General features: G+C 36.5%; 1 protein-coding gene across 1 annotated transcript in view; it reads left to right on the top strand.

Moving 5' to 3' along the window:
* The window catches only part of LOC146395649 (uncharacterized), a 2,307,895-nt gene extending 2,291,302 nt beyond the window's left edge, over nt 1-16,593 (top strand). The window contains exons 13-14 of the mRNA XM_085001861.1: nt 16,173-16,262; nt 16,451-16,593. Coding sequence (XP_084857987.1) covers nt 16,173-16,262; nt 16,451-16,579 — 219 coding nt within the window. The 3' untranslated portion in view covers nt 16,580-16,593. The remainder of the gene's footprint in view (nt 1-16,172; nt 16,263-16,450) is intronic.
* The last annotated feature ends 4,147 nt before the right edge of the window (nt 16,594-20,740 follow it).

Here is a 20,740-nt window from a genome sequence, read left to right as displayed (position 1 = left end):
CCCCACTATGGGGCACTTGAAGGGCAAGCCTGTTATTCCTCTTTACAACCCCAATACGTAATAAGGGGCTTGAGCTTAATAAAGGATTTTTTGAACAAATGAATGATGTCAAATCAGCAGAGGTGAGAACACTGGAAATGGTAACAGTGAAAAAAATTTAGCACAGACAATAGATGTGTGATATGCATGTTTGTGTTCCTTTGAATATAGGACCTGGGAGTGGTGAGGTTGCACAAAAAAGGCCACATTCCAGAGGCTGCTCTTACGGGAGCAGCTGTCTTCATCTGTGAACCACACTGGAGTTTTGTTAAATAACAAAAGAAATGTTAGTAAGAAGAGGTCATTTGGAAATCTGTGATGTTCAAGACAAGTGCATTGATAAAATATTGTACAGGTCTTCCTGCTCTTGTAGGAAATTAAGAACTCAGAGAAAACTGTAGACCATGTTCTCAAGTTATTAGGCTACTGATTAGTTAGGTCTTCTAATTCTCTGCTTAGCCAGATCCTTCCGAAAGCACCTGCCTTAGTGATAAAGTTTACGCAAGGCACTCTTGGAGCATCCAGAAGAATGGAAGGCTGGCATTCAGATATGTGATTGCCCTACCTTTGCATGCTAATAAATGTCTTTCTGTGGGGCTAAATTTTCCCTGACACTTGTGTTCACTGTAACCTATTATCGAGGGTATAAGAAGGAGGTCTGTAGTGCACATGTAATTCTAAGATTGGCGAAGAACCAAATTGGGTTGGGTCAGTAAGCAATAGGAAGTAACTGGGTTCAGATCCACTGCCATTTTTATATTTGATGTGTTCATATACATTTAAAATAATTAAAGTGGTTCACCGAGAATTATGTAACTAACATTGGCAGTGTTAGTTGGAACCCAGGCAGTGTTCTTTCTCTTTTTAGCAAATCCTTGACACAGAAAGGTAAATGATTTTTGAAGACTAGGAGTTTACATTTAGAATGTCGTTTCTCAGGACATTTTGCATCTGGGCAGGTTGAGGCAACAAGGTCCAAGAAAGAGCTGTCTCTGACCCAGTATACTAGTGGTGTGTCCTCTAGGGTTGGGAATGTTCTCTGGGACCAGGACCACGAACCTCACCCTAGCTCTCAGAGAAGAAAAACAAAGATAAGAGGCAGTGAGTTGATGGAGAGGAATGAGCTTGACTTTAACTTGTCCTATTGTCTCCAGACAATTGACAAATAGCAAATGTCTTCTTTAAGGAAATTTTTGTATGGGAAAGTGCATATTGGGGATCCCTTAGGCTGCAGTAGGACTGTATTCAAAGCAAACAAATACTGATAATAATGATGATGATGATGACTTACATACTAAAATACAAGATAAAGTGTTGCTAACACATTTAATTAAATATTAGATATTATATATCCACTATTTGAACAAACCCTAAGTGATCTATGAGTGATATTTGGGACACTGTGTACAAAGATAAGAAAAATGTGAAATAAATGTCAACTATGTATAAGGGGACACTGGTATCCTATGGCAGTAAAATATTAGGAGTTTTTGCCTTGTGGGTTGGTTAAAGGCATTTTGAATGACTGTTGAGAGTACAGAAGTCTAATTTAAGCAGAGCTTGCGAGAGAGGGCCCACAGAGAGTTTTCCCTCCCCTCTGGGGATTCAGAAGGTGTGTGGGCACACATGGGAAGAGAGAACAGTGAAGAGATGGGCGATTTTAAGGTTGCATGAATGCTTTTCCAAATTTACTCAATTACCCATAGTTTAAACAAGAAGGGGTAGCAGGCTGTGTTTTGATCATCAAAGTGTGAGTTAAACTTTGGTCCTACTCAAAATTGTATCAAATGGCCTATGAAAGGCAGTCTAGGCTTGAAAGACCCGGAAGGAGACTCGCTGCTGGTTACTTTTGCTTCTTCTGAAAGGCCTTTTCTTTCCTCAAGTGAATCCTGGCCTTCTGCAATTTAGGCCATTCTTGCTGAGTTAACTAGCCCACAAAGGTCAGCAGTGGTGCCATGTATAGACAACCATAGAAGGCTTTAAGGACAAAAGCTCTGTGACAGGGTTGGGCATACTTCCTGTAAATGGCTAAAGAGTACATATTTTAGTCCTTATGGGCCATCAAAGTTTCTGTCACCATTCCTCAAGTGTACCATTGTAATGCAAAAGCAATACCTAGACAATATGTAAGCAAACAAGTATGACTGTACGCCAATAAAACTTTACTTATGAAAGCAAGTGAGGGCTATAGTTTGTCACCCATGCTTTATGTCAGTATGTCTTTGCCTTGCTCTATTTCCTATGGGTAAAAGAAATATCTTGTATAGTAGACTTGGGTCTATTGATTCTCTGTTAAAAGTTTAGCAAATAGTTCTTTAGCATCAAGTATGTAGAATACACTATATTAGTACTCGGTAATAGGGGGTCAGAAGAAAGGAAAATGAATAAACCACACCCCCCTCTCCCTACCCACCCCGCATCAAAATGGCTAATATCTCCCTAGGAAACACAGGTATGTAGGTTAACAGGCAAGTCAAGTCCCAGAAGGAGTTTCAGTGTATGAGCAGCCAGGTATAGGTTACAAACTGCATGTGTTGTGTGGTTGTTGTTTGTTTTGTTTGGAGGTGTATTCCATTGACCCAGTAGTATATGGATAGTAACGAATTCTCCTAAAGTCCATGAGACAGTGACTGGAGTGATCATATATACATGTATGAAATTCAGCCAGTGTGCTGATATTGTCTACCTCATCCTCTAGTTCCATCCATGTTGAAAGACATTATTACTAAGGATTTCACCTGATATATCACTTCATAAAATGTGACTGTTTCTAAGAATCACCACCAGGGTCTCTTGCTAAAATGCAAATTCTGGTTTAGTAGGACTAGGATGAGGCCCAAGATTCTGCCCTGTCACTGCTCCTGGTCAGCAGAATATAGTTTGACTGGCAAGGTCTGAGAATTCTTCAGCAAGTCTACAAATAGCATCCACATTAGATGAGGGGCCCAGCATCCCAAACTAAGAAGTATTTTCTACTATGGACATTTCAAAGTATAAATGTTGAATAGCTACATGGTCCCACTTCCTTAAAATATCTTTCCAACTTCCTTCCCTAAGAGTAGGCACACAAATTCCCAATTTATTTATTACTGATTTATTTTATTGAAGTATAGTTGATGTACAATCGTATTTACCTTACAGGTATACAATAAAGTGATTCATAATCCTTAAAGGTTATACACCATTTATAGTTATTATAAAATATTGGCTATCTTCCCTGTATTGTACAGTATACTCTTGTAGCTTATTTTATTTTTTCAATTTAATTTATTTTTTATTTTATATTGGAGTATGGTTGATTTACAATGTTGTATTAGTTTAAAATGTAACTCGTAGCTCATTTTATACATAATAATTTGTACTCATTTTCATAATGTGTAAGTTGCTGTGAAAATACAAGGGAATCATCTGAATTGATTAACACTTTATGCTAAACACTTTATTTTGCACTTTAGGTACAAATGGTTTCTCAGATAAGTGTAAGCCCCTAAGCAAAAACATCAGAGAATGGGATATAGGAAAGATGAAGTTTGGTAAGGAGCTAAAGGATCACACATGTTTAGGTTATAGAACCTGCCCCAAACAGCTAAAGCCTGGATTGAAAACTGGAATAGCTGTGGACACACAAAGGACTTCAGACCCAGAGGTGAACGAGCAAGATGAGGGGGAAAAGATCCAAAGAAAATATGGGTAGGGAAAAGATACTGGAATTGCATCCACTTCACAGCTGAAAGGGATATGAGGGATGATCTACATCTTTGTTTTTCATCTTTCTGCTCCCATGTTCCAAAGGATACTTCCATCAGTAACAGTGGCCCATCAAGAGGGTCACTTTGAACCCCTGGGACCCATATGACGCCTTCTACCTCCTTCTCACTCACAGCCCCCAGACAGGCATATCAGAATCTCAGGGGGAAGTTGAGGATTATGATGTCTGATAGATTCCACTTTTTTGAGGATCCATAAAGCTCACTTATTTGATAGGCTGGACAATTGATTTGCCAAAGGTTTGCTAAGGTATTTTTTGGCAGTTGGTCCTAAAACTTGGCACTCTTGACACTCAAGATATTATCACTCTTCTACAATCTCTACTCTTTAGCTGGCTGAGCATTATGTGGACTATTTATTAATTTTTGATACATGTTTGCTCATTTTTTGCAACATTATGTAGTTATTCATCACAACTTTTTTAAAAGATAGGTAACAGATAAAATTCATGTTTAATTTATAAGGTGCTCATTTAACCCTCATAACTGCCTGAACTATTGATTGTATGAACTTAAGAAAAGCTCGATGCATTCATTTTTACTACCTCACCCACTTGATAACAAGATTAATTTGTTTTAAAAGGTTTATTTGAAAAATAGGGTATACATAGTAACTGAAGAAATATCCTAGGAAATACTACATACGTAAACACAGACCCTGTCCTTAAAAGGCTTTCATTTTTAGTAGTGAGATACATATTCATGAAAATTTTTAAAGAAATGCTTTGTAATTTGCAAAACATAATTTCATAGAATTTCCTGTAAAATCTTATTAAAAATATAACATGCGTACCATATTGGAATAGTTTATTAAACTGAATTTTAATTGCTATTTGTTTGTATCCTTCACCACGTAAAAAAAAAAAAAGCAGCAAAAAAGCAGAGATTAACTATTGCCTAGCATGATGGCTATGCATATTAGTCATTGAACAATTATTTGTTGATTGACTATGCATGATACATAATCATATGCTTTCTGTATTTGTGTATGTGATATGTAAGTATATATACATAAACTGTATCATCTAAGTATATATAGTTTATTTAATATATTTTTATAGTGTATGCCTTATATATAAGATCAGACACTTTAGGACTTAGTATTCTTTTCATTTAGGAAAAATAATTTATCAGTATGGATATTTTGCTTCAACAAATAAACCAATGCTTCTCAAACTTCAGTTCGCAAAATTATGCTATCAGTATTTGAAAACTAATGTTGAATACCAAATATTTTGCATATATATGCTATATACTTATAAACACCAATTCCTCCTACAAAGAAGATATACCCTGTTTTAGTAAATGCTTTGCAGAAATTATTTCACCTTTATCCTCATAACAATCTTTTGAGATAGGAAACAGTTATTACTACCATTTTACAAATGAGAAAACTAAAGTAAGTTAGCTGAGGTCACAAAGTTATTAAATGGTGAAAGGAAGATAAAACAGAGAGAGCAGACTCCAGAGTCCAGTCTTTCAGCCTCTAAGGTACATTGCTGAGATAGGTATACTGTGCCCCTCTCAGGCCAAATCCAGCAGCTGCCCATTTTGTAAGTAAAGTTTTATTGGAACAGAGCTACGTTCATTCCTTTAGGTATAGTCTGTGGCTCCTCTAGACCTGAAACAGCAGAAATGAACATTGTAAAAGAGACCATAGAACCCTCTTAATTTAAAATATTTACCATATGATTCTTTACAGAAAAAAAATTGTCAGTTCTTTTACAAGTATCAAATATATAATTCACCTTTACAAATTAAATTAATAGTGGTGTTCTATGATTTTGAAATGCATGTTGTATTTAACATAATGTATGAAATGCATAGATGCCCCGCCCAGTTTTTTTCATCATATTTCCAGTTGGTGTACAGATAAAAACTCATCATAATTTGTTACATTTTCTATCATTTTGATAGGTGATTTATAAGATGCATTAGAAGTGTATCGTGAACTTTTGTTGGACATTCTAAATGTTTAGAATTTGGGGGTCCAGGGTACACTGGAAATGTGTGATTAAGAAGTGCTCTTCTTAAACAGGTTGCAAAATATTTATAGTTTCGAAATATACTGAAGGTTTGGTGGTATTCTTTTGGGATAATAATTTCAAAATATATTTATTTTCAATTATATTTTCTTACCAAGTTCCATTTTAGAAGCTACAGAAAAACATACATTGTAAAATTGCTAATAAATGGTAGAGGGGTTGAGCAGAATATTTTTCTTACTAATTTTAAGGAGGAGTTTTTCAACATTATTGTGAATCATAATTATGTCATTATATGTTATAAATATATTACATGTATTTACACTACATAATTAGACCTAATTCTAATTATGTAGATTCATGGTAATCAGCTAAAATTTGCTTCAAAAAACCAAGATAATTCCTCTAACAGATGCTACCTTAATAGAATATTAAGTTCGAGAAAATCTCATGAAAATAGGAAAATTAATAAGTAATGATTAAACCTCTAACATGCAAGCTGAATAAGATACCATGTCACCACTCTCCTAAAGCTTCATTATAAGAAAAAGTGTTTGTTCTGAAATACCCCCAAAAATGTTGTAACTAGTGCTTTGGAGAAATCCTTTCTTAAATTGAAAAAAAAAAAAAAAAAAAAGGAATCCAATAAAAAGACCTCAAAGTTTTAAAGATTTGTTTTGGTTGTAACATAAGTACTCTCTTCTCAAAGCTCTTTATATAATTTTTTTTTTAAATTGTTCCAGTAACAAAGAGGTAAATAAAAACACCATTTCCCACTGGAATCTTGCTTTCTAGATGTTAAATCTAGCATCATTGCTGTAAATTGCTAGTTGTAGTCTTTGATTGACATGTTTACCCAGATAATGTAACAGTTTTTGTGAAAGAAATCTACTTAGTGTCTGGATGACATGAAACATGTTTTCTTGTGGAAGGAAAAGCCCCAAAGTGTATTTTCAAATGGGAGCCTTCTTTCTCCAAATCTTCCGTGCTGATAACGAATCGTGTAATTTGTTTTACTCCCTCATTTACCCAACATTAGTTCAATTGCAGTGTGCATCTAAATATACTTTTAAAAATCCCTCAGGGGCTCTGTCCTTGACTTTATTTCAGATTAATATTTGGCACTAAATCACAGAGAAGCCTGTTGTGCACCACATGATGTTTGACCAAGGAACCCACATGGTTGTCTTGAGTGTAATCTGCCTTTTCTACTGTTTTTTAACCCTGGCTTTGTTTTCTGCATACCCAAACAACTAACCAGTATGCTCCAAATGAATAAAATCATTCTCTATTAGACTAATGTTTTCCCCACTAAGTGTAAAATATGTTTTTTCTTTCTCTGTAAAGTATATTTTTTTCTTCTGAAGCAGCCTCAAATGTCAAATTAGGGAGTTCCCATGGTAGTGCAGAGGAAAGGAATCCAACTAGGAACCATGAGTTTGTGTGTTTGATCTCAGGCCTCTCTCAGTGGGTTAGGGATCCAGCGTTGCCGGGAGCTGTGGTGTAAGTCGCAGACACAACTCGGATCTGGCATTGCTGTGGCTCTGGCATAGGCCGGCAGCTGTGGCTATGATTCCACACTTTGCCTGGGAAACTCCATATGCAGCAGGTGCGGCCCTGAAAAAAAAAAAGTCACATCAACCATGAGGATGATAAAAGGATATTTCCAAAACTTCTTGAACTTAGGCAGTCAAACCTGAGCTTTACATGACCTTGAACCTTAAAGGTGTAAAATAGCATGTGATAAAGACCTAGCAAGGAGGAAGTGAAACAACTTCTTAAAGAATTGATCAGGAGTTCTCGTTGTGGCTCAGTGGTTAATGAATCCTACTAGGAACCATGAGTTTGATCCCTGGCCTCGCTTAGTGGGTTAAGGATGCCACATTGCTGTGAGCTGTGGTGCTTAAGAAAAGCAATGGTTTATAGATAGAAAATGATTTTGTAAATTATTATTATTAGGTGTAGGTTGCAGGTGTGGCTCAGATCCCGTGTTGCTGTGGTTCTGGTGTAGGCCAGTGGCTACAGCTCCCATTCGACTCCTAGCCTGGGAACTTCCATGTGCTACAGTAGAGGCCCAAGAAATGGCAGAAAGACAAAAAAAAAAAAAAAAAACAAAAAAAAAAAAAACAAAGAATTGATCAGAGTTGGTAGGTAGACTAGACAATGGCCTGATAGTGAACTTATAACTACTCAACCAATGGACCTGAGGTTCAGTAGTTGGTCTATGACAAATCCCACCACAAACTTTCAATCCTGTCCTGATAAACCAATGACTTTAAACTAGCCAGTCACATTCCAATTGAACTTTTGTTACTTTTAGAAGCCCAACTTGCCTCTGATTTGGAAGGCAAGATGCTATTCCTACCCTTTTATGATCCAAATGCAAGTCAGTCCCCAAGACTTTAATCTGCTTTGAGTTATTGGCACTTTGACAATCTAAAAACCCAATCCATAAAGCTTAATCTCTGACCTGAATCTAATTTTCTTAGCCTTAGGGGTAGGAATCTCAGGTCCACAATCACTCTAAGTCTGTTTTAATTGAAGTATAGTTGATTTTCAATGTCGTATTAATTTCTGCTCTATAGCAAAGTGATTCAATTACTCATGTATATGCATTTTTCTTTATTTTCCATTACAGTTTATCGTAGGATATTGAATATACTGTGCTATACAGTATGATCTTATTGTTTATCCATTCTGTAGATATTATTTTGCACCTTCTAACCCCCAACTCTCAGTCCATCCCTCTCTCGCCCAACCTCCCCACCTTGGCAACCGCAAGTCAGTTCTCAGGCTATGAGTCTGTTTCTGTTTTGTAGAAACCAATTTTAGATTCCACATATAAGTGATATAATATGGTATTTGTCTTTCTCTGTCTCACTTGTTTCACTTAGTATGAGAACCTCTAGGTCCATCCATGTTGCTCCAAATGGCATCATTTCATTCTTTTTATATGGTGGAATAGTATTCCATCGTATTTATGTACATCATTTTTATCCATTCATCTCTTGATGGAAATTCTTAAAAAACAGGGTAACCACAAATCAGAAATATATAATAGACTCATGAAAACCAGAAAGAAGACAACATGAGCATGAAATAAAAGGAAGTTATCCAACACAAAAAGAAAAAACACAGAATCAGGAGTTTCTGTCGTGGCGCAGTGGTTAATGAATCCAACTGGGAACCATGAGGTTGCAGGTTCGGTCCCTGCCCTTGCTCAGTGGGTTAACAATCCGGCGTTGTCCTGAGCTGTGGTGTAGGTCGCAGACGCGGCTCGGATCCCGCGTTGCTGTGGCTCTGGTGTAGGCTGGCAGCTACAGCTCCGATTCGACCCCTAACCTGGGAACTCCATATGCCGCGGGAGCGGCCCAAAGAAATAGAAAAAAGACAAAAAAAAAAAAAAAAAACACAGAATCAACCGTTTAATTCTTTTACCAAGGAAATTAAATAAACCCTGGTACGAAGGGAATCAAGTCAACAAAGTTTTGTCAGCCCTATCTCTGTCAGACCCGTAACAGTCAAAGATTTAATATATATGATTTTATTTATTCACATGTTATTTGCTCTTTTTTTGTGTGTCAAGATAGAAATTTGATTGGACCCTTCAAAGTTGGGTTACTTTGAAATCATTCCATTGGTTAAGGAGTTTAGAATCCTCATTTCAGAATAGTTTATTAATTTGATTGTCATTATATGCACAACAACTGAGGAAACCTTAGCAAAACTTTTCTTTTTTATGAGCAGAAATAATCAGATGTTAATCTGCTACTCCTAGAAATGGGAAGGTTAAGAAAGGCAATGGTTTACAGATAGAAAATGATTTTGTAAATTATTATTATGATTATCATGTACCCAGTATTAATCTAAAAGCGTTGTTTACAACTGTTTGGTTTTATTCCTTATTTAATTTTGTTACAGAGATAATAAAGTACAATGGTACTTGGAGGGGAACTTCCTGAAGGATCATCAACAGCCCTTTTGTATGGCTGACTACTTCCAGGATACATTCCAAACGAATTAACATATGTAGAGCCATTGTTAACCCTAAAGATGTGCAAAGGTTGCCTTGTCCTTAATCTCTAAACCAAGTTTTCCTAAAGACTAAATTCACACTACCATCTAGACGAAAAAGGAAATTGGCCAGATATTTATTCTTCACAAATTCAGAAAGTAAGAAAAATTCTTGGAAAATACTAAAATGAATCATATAGATTTTAGAAGAAACTCCATGTTGCTATAAAGTCTATGCTCTGTGTGAGTATTTTTAAAATAAGAGAATGGTACCCCTCCCCCCGCATTGGAGAACAGACTGCTACACCAATCATTTTGCTATAAAAGACTGCATATTTTTTATTCAGTGGCCTGTTCACACAGCCAAAAAAGGAGGTGCTTTTTCAGTACTTAGAAGTGATCTTGTGAGTGTGTGTGTATATTTAATTATGCAACACAAAAACAGCATACCACAACCACATCAGGTGCTCAAAATAATCTGGAGAGCAAGTTGGTTAAATGACTAGAAAGGAATGAACCAGTGTGTGAAATATGTGCCATTATTTTCTTTATGCTGTCCAAGGCAGACATGGTTAATCCATCACAGCCCTACTTCCCACTGAGCCTGGAAGCATCATCAGAATCACTCCCAGTACAGGGCTCCCATCAGCCTCTACCAGCAGCTGGAGTTGGCAACTATTTCCAAACTATTTGCCATTGTTGGACTCTACTGTATTTCCCTAAAAGCTTAAACAGGTGGTAGTATCTTATAATCACGACACTTTCTTGCCTTTCAAACTACCATTGTGATTAACTTCCACAAGCTGTTTCTTTAGCCAGTTAATCTCATAATTTAAAAATACTGACCTAGATACAGGTATTTTGTGAATATGAGGCAGTTAAACAGCAACTTTTCAAATTTCAGAGCCATAATGCAAAATTTATTGTTCTGTTTGTGCATTTTTACAGTGAAATGGAAATTTTCTAGAAAATAATTGGTGATGCATCATTATCAAGAGAACTAAAGCATCCCTTTCTGCTAATCTAGTGGTTTTCAATCAGGAGGAATTTTCCCTATCAGGAGACATTTGGCTATATCTAGAGTCACTTTTGATTATCCCAAATGAGGATGTGCTACTGGCATCCAGTGGATGGAACCATGGATGCTGCTAAACATCATGCAATATACAAAACAGCCCCCTTCAATGAAGAATTATCCAGACCTAAAATGTCTACAATGTTGAAGTTGACAAACCATTCACTAAGCTATTGAAGGCTTAGTTCTAGAATAGGTGTTGGGAGTTTCCATCATGGCTCAGCCGAAACAATCTGACTAGCATCCATGAGGATTTAGGTTTAATCCCTGGCCTCACTCAGTGGATTAATGGTCTGGCATTGCTGTGAGCTGTAGTGTAGATCACAGATGCAGATCTGGCATTACTGTAGCTGTCATAGGCTGACAGCTGCAACTCCAATTCGACCCCTAACCTCCATGTGCTGTGGGGACAGCCCTAAAAAAGACCAAAAAAAAAAAAAAGAATAAATGTTGAAGGAGATAATTTGGTAACTAAAATCTTTATGCTATGAGCTTGATTTCTAAGAGAAACTACTTAAACACTCTTTTTTTAAAAAATAGTAGTCACGCTCATATTTGAAATTTGCCTTTGGGTCCAGGGTTACCAATTTGATGAATAAGACATTCCCCAAAGACGGTGGGATGCCTTGGGACCTGCCTGGAGACTACAGTGGAAACCTCCTTGTACTCCTTTTTCATCATCAGTGATTGACCCATGTGTGAGTTCTTCAATGTTTCACGCTATATTGAATCTCACACTGAGAAACTACTCTTGTAAGACAAGATGGATTTCAAGTGTTCTCCATTTTCTTTTAAGTGCTAAGTTTAGTCTAGCAAGATTTTTTTTTCCTTATGAAAACTCAGTTCTGTTTCTCAAACAAACCAGTTGTTCATTTATAAAATGTTTCCATGACCAAATGTGGTTAACTTCTCCTAATGAAGTAATGGGCGTAAGAAGGGTTTTACTTACACCTACCCCCAAACAAAGCTTTACATTCTAAGAATTAAATCCAGCACCCTTCCTCCTCCTATTGTTAACCAGATATGTGACTGTCTTTTAGACAAAAAGATTCTCAAGGCACAGTGGCTGAGAACATTTCATATTAACTCAAATATATAAGCCTTAATAAGCCAATTTCCTATTCAGTTTAATCTATTTTCAGCAGATCAAAATAATTAAAAATGCTAACAGTTATGGTAATTTTCAATACACTGTGAGAGAAGCAATTTAGATAGCACCTTCCCGACGAATCTATATTTGTATAAATGCTGATCAAGAATATTTGTTCAATTTTATACAAATCAAACATGAATAATTTCTTCCATATTACTACTTCCATTGTTGTGTTTTCCCTCTATCTAGTTATCCATTTGCCACTGGCATGCTGCTCTAGGGAGATTTGATTAAAATCAATAAGTTATTGGGAAGATGGCAATTAGCAGTCTTTCACCCATAATAGCATTGTCTGTTAAGCTTCCTTTGTGTTAATCACAATATTTTAGCAAGACTCTCCTATCCAGCCATGCAATTTAATGAAATGGAAGGTTTAGAAAGCATCCTTAATTTGGGCCACTGGAAATACGCTCCTCTCTCTCTCTTTTATTTTTTCCCACTCTTTTGATAGGAACACCCAGCATTTCTTCAATGCATCAGAATCTTCATCTCCTTTGAGAGTTTCTCAATTTTAAGATCTCAAAAATAACTGCACAGAAGTTAATACTGTATAAACCTCAAGTTGGTTCAATGTAGCATAAAAAGATACCAGCAAATATCAATGTATTGATTTGTTTATTTCAAAGTGACTTGATTGTTTGTAATAGATAACTGACATGGAGAAGTTCTTTGCTTTGGCTGTATGATATTGAGTGCTAAATGCCTGGGCTAAAGACTGAACCTTGACTAATGCCCCTCGACAGCACATAATGATTGTCAAAGTCATTAATTAGAATGAAGTCATGGTACCCTTCTTTTTACATTTGTTATTTGTTCCTTTGTTCTGACCACTCCTTAGCTTCATTTTGGTTTTTCTCAGAGGAAACATACACACAATGCACTTGTTCTTTAACTGTGTTTATTAGAAGGCTACTTTTATTCAGAAATTTTGCATAATGATGATTGCTATGAAAACACAGACAATCTATTAAGTGAATATTGTGCATTTTAATCCTGTAACTAAGGTCCTAAATCATAAATTTACTCCTAAAATTTGTTTAAAGAATTAGTACCAAAGAAAATCATTAAAATGAAGACATTCAATTAGATAGTGACTATTTGGAAGTATTTTGATTTCTTAGAGCATTGCCTAAGATGGTTTTGCATAATATTATAAAGCTTGGTATGTTTGTCAGCTAGAACATCTAAAAATACAAAGTCCCAAACTAGGATATGCAAATTGTACAAAAAAAATGTGGAAATGGGTTTTACCCTCAAGGAATTCTTTATTCAAAAAGTCAAAAGAAGTAAAGGGACAATGTAAGTCATTCAAAGCAACTCATCTTTGGAGTAAAAAAGAAATTATAATAATAATTAATCAGCTTTTTTACCTAACTTTAATGTTCAAATTCTCTAAATAACTGTGCAGTGCTCCATTATATTTGCCCTTATAGACATGACCTAAAATAAACGAAGCAGTTTAAGACACTTCACATTGCCTTAGCTTCCATCCTACCTTTTTAAAAAATAATTTTATCTGTACACCTAGGAAGATTCCAGGTACGTGGTGTCATTTTTATACACTTAATAAGTTCAAATGACTCTTTTTTTAAAAAAAATAATAATGGGTTTCTTATTAGACTCAGAAGAAAGTTGGAGAATTTTTTTCTAGATAATATCTAAAATTCTTATTGCAAAATCATTGTACAGGTGATGCTGACATCTAAGTAAAATGTATTACAATATGAAAACTCTGCAGAGAAGATTTTGTAGTAAGAGGACCATGACAGTAGCTAGGTATCTAGATAGGTGAAAGGACTTGAAATAAAAGTTTTTGTTCACTTTGCATTTTGCCTAGAGGATTAGTGTTGTTCTTAGGTTTACAAACAACAAAAAATCAGCTGGGGTTCTTAAGTCCTAACTCTAGGGATTCTGACAAAGTCTTAATAGAGGAGCCTAAGAAACGTATATTTTAATAAACATCTTTGTTAATTCAGATGTAGGTGGTCTAAAATCTAGGAACACTGGCCAAGGAACAAAAAAAAATTATATTCTCTCTCATAACTCTGCCCATGTTACAAATAATCACCACCCAGTCGATGGTATTGCTACTGAATCAGATGAAATTTCAAGTGAAAAAGGTGCTCAGTGTGATGTGGTATAGTTGAAAAGGTGTAGGTTTTGCCTGTTTTCTCAAAATTTTGAATACATTGTGGGATATTTTTGTTGGGAGCATCATATTGAACATTGAGGATGTTATCAGTTCCAGGGGCAGCTACTCGGGCAGCTGTCCAGAATATCTCTCCATAGGGGACACTGAGGTGTTACATCAAATATGATTAGATAAAGGAAATTATTTTCCAGATATCTTCTTTGATTGAAAGGATTAACATGATTAACTGTTTGAGGGGTTGAGTGTGCGGGCAGGTGAAATCCCCAAAGTAAAAGTTTGAATAACTTCAAACTTCATTTCATTCAAAGAAAAGAAAGTGTAGGTAACTGAAGGGAATTTATTTTGTTGAGTGGGCGATGAGAGTTTCTCAGGGGCAGAGCTAAGTCACTTGGGATGATAGAGGGATAATTTCCTATTTGCTACATACCTTCTAATAGAGCACAAGTCATTTCTAGAATGCTTTGAGTTCTTCAGAGAGAAATATATATTAACTATTTTTGTTCATTTACCAAATATATTTTAGTCATCTCTGGAAAACGTGTGTTCTTTGAAACACTAAGCTGCCTCTTTTGGTTTTCTGAATAAAGTTGTTATTCCTTGTCCCACCCTTTGCCAAAAAAAAAAGAAAATTATCTCTACATTGGTGAATTTCAAAATTAAAAGGATATTTGCTTACTCTCTAGGATGTACAGCGCAAGCTTGACAGGGGAAGGCAGGGCATTCAGAGTAGTTGGACCATCATGCACAAAGGCAAGGAGGTACAAAAATAGAAGGCTTAGTAAATGACTCAAGTTTCTAAGAAGAGAAGAAAATGTGAAGAGTTGGATGGCAGAGCAGTCGCAGAAGTAAATCTTAATCTTCATGCTAGGAAACTGAGGTTTCTATGTTGAGGATGTACTGAGGGACATTAATCTGTATTTTCAGTTTTTCAGGCAAGTTTTCCTGTAGAGATGTATTGATGCTTGATGCTTGGAAACACAAGGTATTTTGAGCTGGATGCTTATATGATCATAATGGCTTGCAAGTTCCTTCTGAGAAAGAGTAGAAGATAAATTGAAAGTGGCAAGACTAGAAGGTGAAAAGTTAAGAAACCAATGGAACAAGCTAGATAAGACATGATATGGTTCTCAACTAGGCTGGTAGTAAAGAGGATTGAAAGAAAGGGGTGAAAAAGGGAATAGGTTGGAGAGAAAGAAAAGGAATTATGCTCTAAATGATGTGGCAGCTAATGCAATATGAGAGGTGAGAAGTAAAGATGCTAAGGTAATACTTAGGGTGGCAACTGTGTCAATTAAAGTATCATTTGCTCAAATAAAGAAGAGAAGCTGTTTCTTTTTGGTTGGCAGTATAGCTTTGGAAGAGTAAGATAACATTACTTTTGAGAACATTGAATAGAGTAAGCACTCCTCAAATTGATTAGGTCTTTATTAAAGCATTAAACATATGTTGAACAGCTTCTGGATTTTAAATTCTAAGTGAAAAAAAAAAAAAAGGCTTATCTGCTTTAATGCCGTCCACTAGAGTCACTGGTCAAGAAAAAGTACCAGATAAAAGACAGTAGAGGGAAATCCTTTCTTGGATATTGGAAGCAAATAATTTTAGAGATCACCAGTCTCGTGCAATAAACATTAGGTTCTCCTCATTGGGACAAAGCAGGCTCAAGTACTCCTCAAAATAAGAGCACTCCTCCAAATAAGAACTGGTATTTCCGGAAACAAAAGTATACAGAAATCAGTGGCAATTTAAAAAATACTTAAAACGAGGTCTAAGGGAATCTGGGTGGAATAGAGCACATTCTTGGCTCCAAAATCCTCCAGAAAACACCTGCTTAAAGGATCCTCTATCACTCTGAATTTTTGTTCACAGGACTTTTCATAGATGTAATGAATTAACTGTGATGTAATATTTTAAAAATATATTCCTCCTTATCTATATTGCAAACTCCATTAGAGCAAAGGTTATAATTGTCTTTTTATGGCTGTTTCAGTCAGAGTTCAACCAGAGAAGCAGAACTACTAGGCGATACATCCACATCATATTAAAGAATTTGCTACTGGGATTTGACCTGTGGGATTTGGTGAGTGTTATCTTTAAGGCTTTGTCTTCATGTCGCAGGCTGCAGTTCTAAAAGCCCAAGCGGGCAAGCAAGAGTGAAAGATGGGTGTAAAGTAGGGAAGATGGGATGTAGGCAGGAACCCACAAGCAAGAGGTAGGACCCCATAAGGATGAACTGAAACTCATGCCAGTTCTTGGGTCCTCTGACAGTGGTGGCATGGATGTTCTGCAGGAGCCGGGGCCCATTTTGATGGAGAAAACACATATTCCTGGCAGATGAGTCAAAGAAGCTTGAGGAAGATCCAGGAGAAGATGGTAGTTTACAGGTCCAGCTGCTAACTCACATCAATAAGGTGATCCAGTCATTTGTTGACAATGTGTGTGAAGTACAAAATGGCTCTTGCTTCCACCCTCCAGTCTCCCATAGGAAATGTCTGCTGTGGGCCACTCTAACCAGAAATATACAGGAAAGGGAGTTCTGGGAAATCCCATTCAGCCTCGCTAAGTCAATGCATTACACAGCCAGCACAATAACATCAGTACCTTCAGAGTGCCTACCAAAGAGTGGGCACTAAATTGGCATTCCTGGAATGAACAAATAAAAAAATGACCTATGGAAGGGGAAGGGTTTACCAGAGGCTGATCTGAGTTGAAAGAACAAGAATGAAATGAATGTGGGAATTCCCATTGTGGCTCAGTTAAGAACCCAAAATTGTCTCTGTGAGGATGTAAATTTGATCCCTGGCTTTGCTCAGTGGGTTGAGGATCTGACATTGCCACAGGCTGTGGTTTAGGTCTCAGTTGTGGCTCAGATCTGGCATTGCCATGGCTGTGGCATAGGCTGGCAGATGCAGATCCAATTAGACCCCTGGCTTGGGAAGTTCCATACACTGAAGATGTGGCCATAAAAAGAAAAAGAACAATAAAAGAATGAAATAAATGTTTAATCAGTCCTTTACCACATTACAGAACGGAGCCTAATGCCAATGAGAAAACATGCTATTCTCTGTTTGTCTGTCTCTGTCTTTCTGTCTCTCTTGCACACATTCTCTTTTCCTCTTTAAAATGTGTAAAGTGTAGGTAATGAATTAGTGGAAAAAGCATTGTCCTACTTTCTGGGCTATAAACTCATCACTGTAATAACTACAAAGCCTTTACAGTAATGGCACATGAGTAAGAATTTGTGAAATGAATTTTTTGGCAGTTCATTAGTAAATTTGGGTTTTGCCTCAGCCTTAGGGAACAGAAGGGATCCCAGAAGGTACAGCAATCAGCAGAGGAACTAACCCTTCCCTCAATAATATGAAATGCTATTTTAAAAGAATTAAGCAATGAGAAATAAAGCCTGGAAAACGAAATAATAGTTCATTAAAACTAATCTTTTTGGGATGGGACAAAATACATTCTAATCACCACTGTAATTCAAATAACTAATGTGGTAGTTTCAAGAGATTTCTATTGTGTGGTCTCAAAAAGTCCTTTTACACTGGTTAGCTAAATGCTTCAAGATCTGTGTCATGCTTTAATTCATTTTGTATCCCTGGAACCTATCAGAATGCCAGCATGTCTTAATGCTCAATACTATTTGTTGGAAGAATAAATGAGAGAATGAATTAAGGGTTTTTAATAGGAACAGAATGAAGTTAATGATCTAGACTTGAGTTGTAGGCAAAATGCAACTTAGAACACTCAAAAATGGATGTTTGTTAAGATGACAAACTGCCCTGGGATACTGATTTCTCCCCCAAAAGTCAACCCTGAGAAACCTACAGAAGCTGGAGAAAAGCCTAATTTTGAGGAATCTGAGGTCTGTCTCGAATGTTTGGAACTTTGGGGTGGGTGATGGTTAAAGTACAGATCAGAGGAGAAAAGGATGCAACCATGAGAACACAGGTTATAGGATCCCATGAAGCTTTCCTCTTGCTCTTTTACAACAGAAATTGAAGACAATACTCCAGTCCTCCAGTGTTGGATAAGAGCAGGGCTAAGTTCAGGGATATGTAGAAGCCACATGGGTATGACTGAACGAGACCTCGCCGTCTGGCCAGGTGTTCACATCCCTGTTCCTCCAAACCCATCAATAAAAGATTAAGACCCAGAGGCCCTACCTCTTGTTAGTGCTGCTGCTTCCTATGTATTTAAAGGTGAAGCAGTGATCAGTAGAGTTGTCTGGAGGATTGGAAATACACAGGAGTGCTTAGCAGACTTTTGTAGTTCCTAGGGTTTGGTGCTCAAGAGCTTTCCCCTTTCTAACTCCTTATAGTCACCTGGAGGTATTCTACCTGGTCTTTGATCCCTTTATACTGCCAAATCCACATAGATCATCACTTACCTAGTGACACAAATTTATAGGCAAAATGAGTAGACACTTGCACAATAACCAGCCACCATCAAAGAAATGTCACAAAGGAACATTATATAGTATCTGAGACAGAATAATTGAAACAACAGAGAAAGAACTTAAACTAAATATGATAAATGCACTAGAAGATAAAGGAAGATGTTTGCCATATGAAGAAAGAGGAAAAAATCATACAAAGAGCCAAGTAGAAAAATAGGAATAAAAATGATGGAAATAAGAACTCAGTAGTAGAGTTCCCATTGTGGCTCAGTGGTAATGAACCCAACTAGTATCCATGAGGAGGTGGGCTTGATCCCTGGCCTTGCTCAGTAGGTTAGGGATCTGGGGTTAGGTCACAGATGAGGCTCAGATCTGGCATGGCAGTGGCATAGGCTGGCGGCTGCAGCTCTGATTGGACCCCTAGCCTGGGAAACTTCCATATGCTGCAGGTTGAGGCCCTAAAAAGACTGAAGAAGAAAGAAAAAAGAAGTCAGTAGTCAGGATAAGTAGCAGGCTATAAAGATACTAAGAAAATGATGGAAAATATAAAAGGAGTTTCAATGAATAAAAATGTTGAAAAATGTAAACACTAATATCTAGGCCAGAAAATACAGAGAGAAGAAAAAGAAATTATCTGAAGAAATAATTAATATACATTTTCTAAAAGTTGAAAATGTCGTATTAAAAGGGCTCAAACTGGAAGAGGTAAGGGCGAGGCAAAGAGGAGGGATAAGACAATGTCACAGATATTTTAGTGAAATATAAGGAAAAAGAAAAAAATCTAGAGAGAAAGAACATGACAGCTATAAACACTGTCATTTATTCATTTATATATTTATTTTTGAGGTAAAATTGACATATAACATTGTATTAGTTCAGGTGTTCAAGACAAGGCTCAGTTTTTCTATATATTATGAAAGGATCACATGATAAACCTCCCCAACATCTGTCATTCTACACAGTTACATGGTTTTTCCTTGGGATAATAACTCTTAAGATTTACTCTCTTATCAGCCTTTAAATATGCAATACAGTATTATTAACTACAGTCACTATGCTGCACATTACATGTCCATAAGTTATTTATTTTACAAACTGCAAGTTTCACTCCCTTCACCCATTTTGCACCCCACCCCATTCCCCCACTCTGGCAACCACCAGTGCATTCTCTGTATCTATGAGCTTGCATTTTGTTGGTTTATTTTGGGGGGAGGGGTTGTATTATGTTTTTCTGTTTTTTAGATCCACATATAAGTGAGATTGTACAGTATTTTCTTTATCTGTCCAACTTATTTCACTTAGCATAATGCCCTCAAGGTCCATCCATGTTGTCACAAATAGTAAAGTTTCAATTTTTTTATACCTGTGTGTGTGTGAACATTCCATTGTGTATATCTGCGTATCACATTTTCTTTATATATTCATCCTCAGTGGACACTTAGGTTGCTTCCACGTCTTGGCTGTTGTGAATATGCGGCAATGAACATGGGGTACTTGTATGTTTTTGAGTGACTGTTTTTGTTTTCTCCAAGGAAATACTCCGAAGTGAAACTACTGGATCACATGGTAGTTCTATTTTTAATTTTTCGAGGAACCCCCATACTGTTTTCCATGGTGCTTGCAGCAGCTTGCTTTCCCATCAACAATATACAAGAGTTCTCTTCTCTTCACATTCTTGTCAACACTTGTTATTTCTTGTCTTTTCAGTAATATTCATTTTGACAGATGTGAGGTAATATTTCGTTTTAGTTTTGATTTGAATTTCCCTGATAATTAGTGATGTTGAGCATCTTTGTCATATATCTGTTGGCCATCTGTGGTTTTTTGGAAAAATGTCTTTTTAGAGCCTCTGCCCATTTTTTGGTCAGGTTTTTTTGGAGTTAAATTGTATGAGTTTTTTATATATTTTATATATTAATCCCTTATCACATACATGATTTTCAAATGTTTTATCCCATTTATTATATTGCCTTTTTATTTTGTTGATGGTTTCTTTTGCTGGGCAGAAGCTTTTTAGTTTGATATAGACTCACTTGCTTATTTTTGCTTTTGTTGTCTTTGATTTTTCATGTCAAATTTTAAAAATCATTGTCAAGTCCATGTCAAGGGCTTACTGACTCTGTTTTGTCCTAGGAATTTTATAGTTTCACATCTTACAT

This window comes from Sus scrofa, chromosome 16, assembly GCF_054392235.1.
Source record: "Sus scrofa isolate SSC_HxYL_T2T_F1_AM1 chromosome 16, Sscrofa_HxYL_maternal_Yorkshire_Landrace_v2.0, whole genome shotgun sequence".
NCBI lineage: Eukaryota > Metazoa > Chordata > Mammalia > Artiodactyla > Suidae > Sus > Sus scrofa.
Note: the sequence above shows the minus strand (reverse complement) of the source record. Positions and strands in the feature narration are given on the sequence as shown.